General features: G+C 50.9%; 1 protein-coding gene across 1 annotated transcript in view; it reads left to right on the top strand.

Annotated features, from left to right (window-relative positions):
* HSPA12A (heat shock protein family A (Hsp70) member 12A) overlaps positions 1-11,227 on the top strand; it is a 76,242-nt gene that overhangs the window by 44,973 nt on the left and 20,042 nt on the right. The window contains exons 6-8 of the mRNA XM_007941620.2: positions 5,166-5,352; positions 7,362-7,466; positions 9,793-9,909. Of these exons, the coding sequence (XP_007939811.1) occupies positions 5,166-5,352; positions 7,362-7,466; positions 9,793-9,909 (409 nt within the window). The remainder of the gene's footprint in view (positions 1-5,165; positions 5,353-7,361; positions 7,467-9,792; positions 9,910-11,227) is intronic.

The following is an 11,227-nucleotide window of genomic DNA, read 5'->3' as shown; positions in this document are numbered from 1 at the left end:
AAAGGCCACGTTGCCTGCGGTCTCCTGGGCTGCACTCTGCGCTGCAGACACTCCCTTCCCCAGGTGCACACAAGCTGCACAGCCCCCTCCTGGCCACCCTACCCATTGTGAGCAAATGTACATGAGGACTTCTGGTCTACCCCACCACCAGTTGTCAGCTCTCCAAGCCTGGCCCACAGCCTTCTGCAAAGACTGCTAACTTGCAAAGCTGTGGAAGCCAGAGATTTATCATCTTGGTTTTCCATGTGGAGGGATGCCTCTGAAAATATGTTCTAATTGGTTTTGCAATTCCTTCGACCGAGTAATTGTATAATTGAGTTATAGCTCCCAGAGTTACGATTTTAGGCATTTTTATAAAGTGCTGTTAAAAACACAAGTCATGACAAAAGTGACTCCCACCCCAAACTTGAAAACTACACAAGGCTCAGCCTGAGGGCCTTGTCCTATGTGGCCCCAGAGACCTGTGAGTGTCCTTTCATCAGGAAATAATGAAAAGCCAGTTCTGTCAGAGATCCTGGGGACAGCATAGCTCTCGGTATTAGATGCCATGAGGCTGTGAGGGTTTGACCCACAAGATGGAAAACCTGTATGGAAAAGAACACTCCATAAAAAGTGAGAAGCAGCCTTTATTGGTTTCTAGGTGGTGGTTCTAAGAAAAGTTATTTCCAGAGGACAGTCATGCAAGGAAACAGAAGAGAGAGGAAATGGCTTTGAACTTGCTTTGGGAGGGATACTTCCAAAGCGTCACCACAGTTCAGGGCTGCTAGAGACAGTGACCTAGGTTATCTCTGAGTTTTATTTCAATCGGAACATAGTGATGTAACCATGATGCAGACTGAGTGAAAAAGCTGATCTGTCTATAGGAATGAAGGGATAAACACAGGGTGGGAATAAGCTCGTGTCAGTGTTCACAGTAATGAAAAGTCCACTTGAGAAAGGGAGGGCGTGGATAAGGAGCCCTGGTGGCACTGTGGTTAAGAGCTCAGCGCCACCCAGTGGCTCTGTGGGAGGAACTCGTGGTGAGCTGTTCCTGTGAAGGTTACAGCCTAGAAAACCCTACGAGACAGTGCTACTCGTCACATAGGGTCCCTAGGAGTTGAAGTTTATTCAACGCCCTTAACAATAGTTACGGTTTGTGGTTAATTTGTTCTTTGTTGTTGTTGTTGTTATGTGCCATCAAGTCAGACCCGACCCATAGCGATCCCTCCTTGGGTTTCCGAGGCAGTATCACTACGGAAGTAGATTGCCCAACCTTCCTTCCAAATTTGTTCTTTATCCCCCTTTTTTAAAAAAAGAGTTCATCTCCAACCTCAAGAGAGTATTTCAACATATTTAGGGTTATTACGAGTCAGAATCAACTCAATGGCAAAGGGTTTGGTTTTTAGGTTAAGGAAGATACAAATTACAATTTGGAAAAATAAAACAACAAACAAAATATGTAATTTTATTGGAAAGATCATTTTGAAAAACCTGATTTGGCCCAGCTATGTTAGGTGGTACTTAATGTGCTTGCCTGCTAAACCAGAGGTGGGGGGTCCGAGCCCACCCAGAGGGGCCTTGGAAGCAAAGCCTGGCAGTGTACTTCTAATAAATCAGCCATCGTTGAGGGGGTAGGAGGAACCCTAAGGAGGAACCCAAGGTTTTACTCTGACACACATCGGTGACCATGAGCCACCTACATGACTGGTTTGACTTATTGATACGAGCGTAATAAAACTACCCACCGTTTAGCAAGTGACAGCTGCTGTGTGAGCACGTTGTCTGTAGTACGTAGGTAAATCAACCCTAACCAAACCTAGTCGATTCCGACTCATAGTGACCACCATTGGGTTTCCAGGGCTGTAAATCTTTGTAGGAGTAGATTGCCTCATCTTCCTCCCAGCTGGTGACTTTGACCTGTTGACCCTCTGGTTAGTAGCCAAATGTCTCACCCACTACACCACCAGAGCTCCTTGTAGTCAGGTACTGTCAGGGAAATGAGGCACAGCGAGGCTGAGCTGCTTGCTCACAGTCACTGTAGGAAATGGTGGAGGTGGGTGAGGGTCTGCCTGGAGGCCACACTCTCCTACCCCAATTCTTGGGCTTCTTCCTTTTCTTTTTCCCAAACTCGCCCCTGTTTTTTGATCACTGGTGCAGACCTAAATGTCTTCAGTAGGTTTCACATGTAGCAGGAAGATGCCCTGGGTCCCCGTGTCGTACCTGGAACAGGTGGTCACCCTCAAGGTGGTCAGTAGCATCAGTTGAGATTTTCCTCTGGATTGGCGGCTCAGGTTAGATCCCTGAGAGACAGCTGCTCGGGCAGTACCAACATGATGGTGCCTTCACAGAGCTAAAAACAAGCCTGGGCCATGAGAGGGGCTGGGCTTTCTGTTTTTCCCAACTATGCCGTCTGTATTGAGCCCATCTAGGACCTGATGTTCCTTAGCTTCTGGGATAGATGGGCTTGGGGAGGGCATAGATAGACTGCATTTAACCAGGCTCTTTGCTGGTAACTTCCCCAAGCATTGACGTCTAGAGACAATCAAGAGAATTGACAATGTTGTTTGAACTGCTGGCCCTCTCCGTATCTTACTAAGTCCTGTGTGGCAAAGGCTTTTTTTTTTTTTTTTTTTGGCTACTATTCCATTGCTTTTCCATGAGTGCTTCCTTTAATGAAAAGACCCCATGAGCAAACAGCCAACCTTCCTTAGAGCTGATCGGAAGCAACAAACCAAACCCACTGCTGTCTAGTTGATTCCAACATAAGCAACCCTATAGGATGGAGTAAAACTGTCTCATAGGGTTTCCAAAGCTATAAATCTTTACAGAAGCAAACTGCCACATCTTTCTCCCACAGAGCAGCTAGTGGGTTCAAACCACTGACCTTTCCATTAGCAGCCAAGTGCTTAATCACTGCACAGGGGCCCCTTTCTGAGCAACTCAGGTCACAGTGGAGCTGCTGCTTGGGCCAAGGGTGCAAGGTCTCCAGGGTCGGCCTGGCCAGAGGGCAGCAGGATCGGGCCCATCCTGGTGTCTCTATGCGGTCACCACAGGGCCTTCAGTCTCTGGGTGGGAGCCTGCATCCTGACAGAGCTGGACTGGAAAATTAGCCAGGGACATTCGAGATCCGAGTGACAAACCTGGGCGGAGGTTGCCTCTCCGTTTGGACTGGGTTGGTCCCACTGATGCTTGACAGTGCAGTGTGGAGAGCAGGTCTGAGCTCAGCTAGAGCACAGCCACCCTCAGTGGGCAGTGGGGGAGCTCATTCCCAGCATGCACTGTGTCTCCACCTGAGGCTGTTTGCTGGGGCCACGTGGCCTGTGGCAGGATGGGACCCACCTATCGTGCCAGGGCTGGGAGGGAAGGGGATGTCCTGGCCTCTTGGCAGCCCTGGCTGCTTGGCAGTGGTCCCAAAGGAAGGAGAAGGCATTGAGTCACTTGCCCGCTCACTGCCCTCTTTTATCGACTTCCATTCTTTCTGTCCGAGAGGAGGAAGGAAGCTTCTCTGGGGTTCAGCCTCTCCCCTCCCCTGTCCGTTGCCCCTCGCATCAGTTCATGGATGTAATCCCAGGGCATCTGTCTTCCGGTTTGTCATGCCCATGTCCTCACCTCTTCTGGCCTCTCCTCAGCTGACTGCCAGGCAGGACATGATCCTTGCTCTCTCCACTCAGTGTTCTCGTCCCATCTTATACCTGTGGCTGTCACCCCTTTAGCTACAGCCAGGTCCACTTCCTGCCTGAATCTCCTGTGAACCCCTCCCAGGGGTGCCCATTGGCCCCTCAGTGACAGCATGTCCATGGAGTTCCCCATGGTTCCTCAGCCTCCCCTTTGGCTGGGCTGCTGGCTTCCATGACTGGCCCTCTCTCTTTCAGGCTCCCAGGCCCCCAGGCTTGCGCCCTGAGGGCAACGCCATGCACACCATGCCCCTGCACAACACTGTGGCCAGCTGGCTGTGTTCTCCCTCTGGGACGACCTGTCACCCTCCACCCCCTCCTCTCCCTCTGTGGCTCTCTACCTTGTTTGGCCTCTGTCACCTCTGCTCCCGGACGGTGGCAGGGCCTCCTCTGCAGCCTCCTGGCTCCTGGCCGCGTCCATTTAGTCTAGTCCTCATGCTGCTGACAGTTTGCTCTCTCGAGCAACAGCTGTGATTCTGCCATGTTCCTGCTCTAAAACCTTCGCTGGCTCCCTATTATTCACTGATTAGACTCTGACTACTCAGGGTTCTCCCAGCCTGGTTCCAACCTGCCTTCCCAATCTCATTTCCACTTCTCCCGTTTATATTCTTCCTGTACCCACACTGTCTCTTGGCATCCCCTTTCCATGCCCCTGTCCTCGCCCGCTTGGAGCAGTGTGGAGCAGGTGTCCTCGGTGCCCGTTACAGCATGCCCAGAGCCTTCCCTCTTTCACGGTCCATTGTCTGCCACTTCCTCAAGTGCCCCCTGGTCCTGCTTTCTCCTGCATTCTTTGGTTTCCCACCAGCCGGTCCCTCTTCCTCCTCTGACCCTGGCAGCATCTCCCCAGGCCCCTCACTTCCCGTCTGACAAGGTGGGTATTGAGCATTCGTGTGTGCCCTGCCTTGTTTCAGAGAGGATCAGAGCTGTGTCTGCTGTTGAGTGCTTGCAAATGGAAAAGCAATGAAGTGCCTACTGGGTTGTAGGAGTCCTGGGTGGTGCGCATGGTTGACGAGCTTGTTAACCCAAAGGTTGGGGTTTGAGTCCACTCAGAGGTGCCTTGGAAGAAAGACCTGGTGATCAACTTCTGAAAATCCAGCCACTGAGAACCCCATGGAGCACGGTTCTGCTCTGACTCACACAGGGTCGCCGTGAGTCCGGATCCACTCAGTGGCCACTGGTTATAGGTTGTAACTTCACTGGAAGCAGAGACATGGCTCTTCCATCTCATGTCAGCAGCGCCTGGCACACAGTGGATGCTCAGTAAATGTAAAGTGAGGATACATGAAGCCAGACCTTTGTCGCTGAGCGAGAACTTGGGAACTTGCCCCTTTCACTTCTCTTTTTAACTGTAGATGTGCTTTGAGTCCCTCGCTGAGCCAGCTGGCCCGGGCTGCAGCTGTAGCAGCTCCTGTGAGCACGGACGTCTACCACAGTCATGCACACAGTAGGTGCTCAGGTCAGTGCTACCTGGGAAACACGGTCCCCTAACCTCTGCCCTCTCCTTGGTGACAGACGATGGGAAGGAGGTGATCCTGGAGTGTCCAACCAGAAGACTCCGACCACCATCCTGTTGACTCCCGAGAGGAAATTCCATAGCTTCGGCTATGCCGCCAGGGACTTCTACCACGACCTGGACCCCAATGAGGCCAAGCAGTGGCTGTACCTGGAGAAGTTCAAAATGAAGCTGCACACCACTGGGGTGAGCAAGCCTTACCCCCTGCCCCCATTGGAGAGCCAAGGGTCCCCCAGCCTTGGGGCTGCTTTTCAACCCAGGGGCCCTCAGGCTTCCCCCAAGCAGACATTAATGGCCATTTACTTTGGTTTTCGAAACAACCAGGAGTGTACACACTTTGTGGATACACAGCACTTTCTGATGGACATGTGGGCAGACACATATTCAGCATTTTTGACAACTTGCTTGTCTTGGAAACTGACCAGTCAATGTGGACATTGGCTGTAGCGTGGGAGCTGGGTGCTAGGCATCCTGTTATGCCAGGAGTTCCCCTTCACCTGCTGGATTGCTTGGCCACCAAGGGTCCTGAAGGAGGCACATGGGGCCTGGGGACACTTGGAGGGCCTGGACCAGTGGCTACTAACTGGCCAGTGTGAAAGTAACAATCAGTAACAGCTAGTGTGCCAACTCTCTGTGCAGGAAACGGTTTAGCTAGGAAATCAAATGCCCAATAATCATAGACAACTCCCGAAGCCATGCCCTCAGTTCTGCTCCCAGCAAACCAGTGTCTGTAAGGGGACCAAGGCATTTGCTTTCCCAAACAAGCTGTGGGAGATAAGCAGCTTCAGAGAAAAAGTGGGGCGTTGGATGGAATTATTTCAATGTAAGCATTTTATCCCATAAATTTTCCTTAACTCAGTACTTAGAATAGGAAGTATGGCTGCAGTGTTTAGGACCATGCTTCTTGGGGCCAGACAGCTTGGGTTTAGATCCTGCCTGTGTTACCTTCAAGATACTTAATCCAAATCTCTCCATGCCTTGGTTTTCCTAATCTGTAAAATGGAGTAATGATGGTGCCTTCCGCATGGTACCTGGTAGGCCCTAGCAGTCTCCGCTCTTACTGTTACTGCTTTCATGGGTCTGCTGTCAGGTGCTGTGGAAGACAAACATATCTTAATGGGGAACTCAGCCACCAGCTCTGTGCCCTTTGATGTGGCTGGCCCTCTCCAAGGCAGACCGCTTTCTGCTGGGTCCGACTTGCTTCCATTTTCCCTGATGGAATCCAGTGCTATCAGTGTAGCCCAGGCTTCCCCTCTAAGCTGGGGGCTTCCTGGAGCTTGGGCCCCCTTCTGAGCCTGGGAGCTGCCACCCAACAGCTCACCCCAGGCGTGGGAGGCGGCTGGGTGGAAGGTGTGAGCATGTGGGGATGTGTCAGGAGGCCCAATGCAGACTCCACAAGGCTGGGGAGCAGTAACTCAATGCCCTTTCATGGTCCAGAGGCAACGCCTGGATCAATCTGGAATCCTCAGTGACTTTTTTCCTGGTAGTAATAAGCCTCTCAGTTCTGGGAGACTTAGGGGCGTCCTCTTGTGTTCTGCTTCCACTCTTTGACCCTCCCCATCCTCCAGGGACTGTCCTCATCATTTTGAATGACCTCTGGTCACCCGGCACCTGGGTTCTCACAGAGCATCCGCCATCCAAGGGCCGAGCTCAGCGGCTGCTCTAGCTTCTGGTGGCGAGAGGCCCGCAGTGATACTGGACTCCCGGGGGCTTAGGCAGAGCAAGCCTTCAAATATTTTGATGACTTGGTTGGCAGCTTGTTTGGGAATGAGAGCTTCATGTCTGTTTAGCATCATACACAGCAGCGAGTTGGCCGATTTCAGCCTCCATTAGGGGACTCCCAAGGGTGACCAGTGTGTTCACGTGTGGATATAGTATGTAAATTGCATGAGGGGGAGGGATGCCACCTGCTGCCTTCTTTTTCTTTCCTGGCCTTGTCATTAACCCAAAACCCCTGTTCCGGAGGATCCAGAAGAGAGAGAGAGAGAGAGAGACAGAGGGAGAGTGCAGATGGGGACCGAGTCTCCTCCACGAGGAGGGGACACTGCTTCCAGTCCTTCCTAGTCTCCCCAGACATGGGGAAACACACGTTTGGCTCCGTGGGATTCCCAGACTCCAAGTTGCAGTCCTCAAAGCCAGGAGGTGGGTCTCTCCTGCATCATCTTCTCACTATCTCGTTCCTTTCCCCGCATCAGGACCTCACCATGGAGACAGACCTGACAGCAGCCAATGGCAAGAAAGTCAAAGCCCTTGAAATCTTCGCTTACGCACTGCAGTACTTCAAGGAGCAGGCACTGAAGGTAGCATCGAGACAACCAACTTTGTGTGCGAGGTGGGGTGACACTGGTTGTGCTGAGTCTCGGTCGATTATGGCAGCTGGTTTGAGCAGGTGTAGATCTGTCCTGTCTGGTGTTTGAAGGACAGAGAGATTCACAGAGGGGAGGGGTGCCTGCATGTTTGACCAGAATAGACTAAAGTAAGAACACCTCAGATGGTGATAGTTGAGTTGGTCATGAAGGAAAAAAGGAGCTTGTTGCCCTCTAGTTGATTTCAACTCATAGCAACCCTCTAGAATAGGGTAGACCTGCTGCATAGGGTTTCCAAGGCTATAATCTTTTTGGAAGCAGACTGCCACATCTTTCTCCTGCAGAATGACTGATGGGTTTGAACCACCAACCTTTTGGTTAGCAGTGAAGCACTTGTCAGGGTCCTTTTCCTTCCAAGTTATTTTCCACCCACTGGTAGAGGAACAAGGAGCTCTGGTAGTGTAGTGGTTAAGGCATTTGGCTGCTAACTAAAAGATTGGTGGTTTGAACCTACCAGCTGCTCCATGGAAGAAAGATGGGGTGGTCTGCTTCTATAAAGATTTACAGCCTAGGAAACCCAATAGGGTTGCTGTGATCGCTACGAGTCAGAGTCGACTCGATGGCCGTGAGTTGGGTTTAGGTTTTGGTAAAGGAGCAGCCCATCTGAACAGCTCTCCCACAGCCCGGGGAAGAGGCTCATTCATGGTTTGAACGTCTTCTGGTTTAAATGGCTTTAAATAGCTTGCGTGGTCATGGTACCGTGCTTAGAACCATTCTGCAAACCTGTCATGCAGCTCCTTGCCTTAAAGATCCCCAGCAGCCCTGCTAGGAAGTGAAACATTGTGATAAAATGGAACATTTGCTTCATGGTGGCCCAAAGCAGAGATGTTTTTAAGACACATTTTTAAAAAGTTTACTCATCAAAGAGGAAGTTAGTTCAGTGAGAGGGTGGGTCAGACCCAAGATAACTCCTTGAAATGATAGGCAAGATGAAATGCCCTTAAAAAAGAACAACAAAACCTCTACTAGTCTATGACTCTTCTGATGCATAAGTCCGTCATTGTGTGTTTAGATGTGATTTCAGATTTGTCTGGTGAATGTGGCCACAGGAGGGAAGGAACGGAGGAGGTAGTAATTATCCAGGGTCTTCTCTGGGCAAGGCTCTGGGCTGGGTATCCCATATGTGTTCCCATTCAGTCTTGCCAGTTATGCTGTGAGTTAGGTTTATAGTGAGGGTCACTATACCCATTTTCCAGATGGGCACGCTGACATCTTGGAACAGTCCAGGGCTGCATTTTGCTCTGTGTGGACCTGCTGGAAAACTCTGCTGCTTCTGGGCCGCCCATCCCGTTCTTCTGCAGATGGGCCCCACTGATGAGATTTGTCGTTAACCACCAGCTGAGGGCCACATGGTTCTCAGTTAGGTCATGTCATCTATAGCCTTCCTGTGCTGTCAGAAAACTCCCCTGATAGGCTGGCATTGTAGTAAGGCTGGTGACAGTGACCACTACAGTGATAACTGCCACCAGCTGTTAACCATCACTGTGGGCCAGGCACTGTTCTAGATATGAGACCTCATTAACAGTTTAGTTAAGGCCTTGGTTTTCAGGGACAAGGCAAGCCTGGTCTGGTTCTAAATTTTGGCTCTACTGCTTTCTAGCCGTCAGACTGTCGAAAAGGTCCTGGGCTATGTAAGCCTCGGTTTTCCCATCTGTAGAAAAGGGGCACAGCTATAAACCCTCCCTAAAGAGATTCTTGAATGGGCTCCCTGAGATAAGGCAGGAAAGTGCTCCACAGGGGGGCTGACACACAAGTTCTCAGAGAATGTGTCTGCCATCATTACCACTGTCATCAATCCTCCCAATAATCTCATGAGCTATTGTTATTACCGTCCCCCTCGTACTGATAAGGAAACTGAAGTCTGAGAAGTTGTCACTTGCCCAAAGTCACGTGTCAAAGGAGGTGGTCAAAGTCACATGACTAGGAGGCAGTCAAAGTCACATGACTAGGAGGTGGTCAAAGTCACATGTCTAAGAGGTAGTCAAAGTCACAGTGACTAGGAGGTGGTCAAAGTCCCATGCCTAGGAGGTGGTCAAAGTCCCATGGTGAGGAGGCGGTCAAAGGGATTTTCTTCTGATCCGCCTGCCTCAGTGAGTGAAGGGCCGCCAGGAGCAGCTCTGCTTGCTGAACACTTAGAACTCTCACTCTCTGACTTTGGTAAGTTTAGGCAGCTGTGGAATTCAGGACAGGGGTGCTACAGGGACATGTTCTCAGAGACCAGTGGTGCCCACTTGACCTGCTGCCTTTTCTTTGGCTTCAGGAGCTGAGCGACCAGGCGGGTTCAGACTTCGGGAACTCTGACGTCAGATGGGTCATCACGGTGCCAGCCATCTGGAAGCAGCCCGCCAAGCAGTTCATGAGACAAGCTGCCTACCAGGTGAGCAGGTTGGGAGGCGGGGCCAGAGTGAGAAGAGGGCAGGGGATTGGACATGTACGGCTGTTGATGGAAAACTGATCTGCTCTGTGAACTTCCACCCAAATCACAATAAAAAATTATAAAAAGAAAGATAGACTCAGGTAGTCCATAAATTTGATACTCACATGGCTCTCATGTAGTCAAAGATGACAGAAATTATTTTCTGTTTTCCCTTTAAGAATATTCATGTTTGGTGATTATGTTATTTTTTGTACCAAAAATAACATTCTCATATCGACATTTGTACCTATACAACATCTTTTCAAATTCAACAAGAATATTTTGAAGTTCCTTCAGGGCATCCTATACTTAACATACACGTTGAATTATTTGAGCCCTTCCTCAAGAAAAAGGAAAAAGAAGGACCCAACTTGTCATCTATGGGACATGGGACTGGCCGTCCCCTGTGTGTGGCTTTAGGCCATGGTGGTGACTCCCACCCCATGACCTTGCCTCCCTGCATCCACAGGCCTCCATAGAGCAGAGAGGAAGCTCCTGCAGGCAGGCTGACCAGGAGCCCTCTCATCGCCTCTGCTTCCTCTGGGATTGAAATGGAGGCCAGTCTGACAAGAAAAAGGGGCGGGCTCAGTTTCTTCCTGGCTTTACACATTTTCCAGGTCTTGTTTCCACTGTAGATTGTCTGGGGCCCAGATTTCAAAGTGGAGTTCAGAGCTCTCTCTCCATGGGCACATGGAAGTGAGGACCTTAAGACGCAGCCTGGGAAAACAGGGCTGTTTGAATAAAAACGGGGATAATGTCAAGTCACTGGCCACGGACCAGGCAGATCAGCATGGTGTGGAGGCTGGGAGCTGCACCAGTGCAGCTGGGAATAAGGGAAATAAGATTGTCCTTTGCAGGTTTCCCTGAAGGAGCAGCCCCAAGGGACATGAATGGTCACCCTGAAGACCTGGGTGGTGGCAGACCCCTGGAGGAGGGCAGTGGTGTGTGTCTAAGGAATGGATGTCAACCTGGCGCTGTCAGCCATGGATACAGAACAGTCCAGTGCCAATGGCAGCCCATGCCTGTGGGTGCTGGGGGCTCTGCTGGTGCCACCAAGCCTCAGGCCCCCAGCTCATGCCTTTGGCTTCCCCATTTACAGACAAAGTTGGATATAATGAGGCTTCAAGGAAGGGTGACTTCGTGACAAGAGTGGCCTGTGTGTTCTAATGCCAGCACAGTGCTGGCACCTGTGTACTTAATCCCCTAGGTGATGCAAGCCCCCCACTGGGGCCTGGCCCACTCTGTGCTGGGAGTCAGTGTTCTGAGCTTTGGGGTAGTA

Source organism: Orycteropus afer, unplaced genomic scaffold (assembly GCF_000298275.1).
Source record: "Orycteropus afer afer isolate SDZICR_OR568_19922 unplaced genomic scaffold, OryAfe1.0 scaffold00082, whole genome shotgun sequence".
NCBI lineage: Eukaryota > Metazoa > Chordata > Mammalia > Tubulidentata > Orycteropodidae > Orycteropus > Orycteropus afer.
Note: the sequence above shows the minus strand (reverse complement) of the source record. Positions and strands in the feature narration are given on the sequence as shown.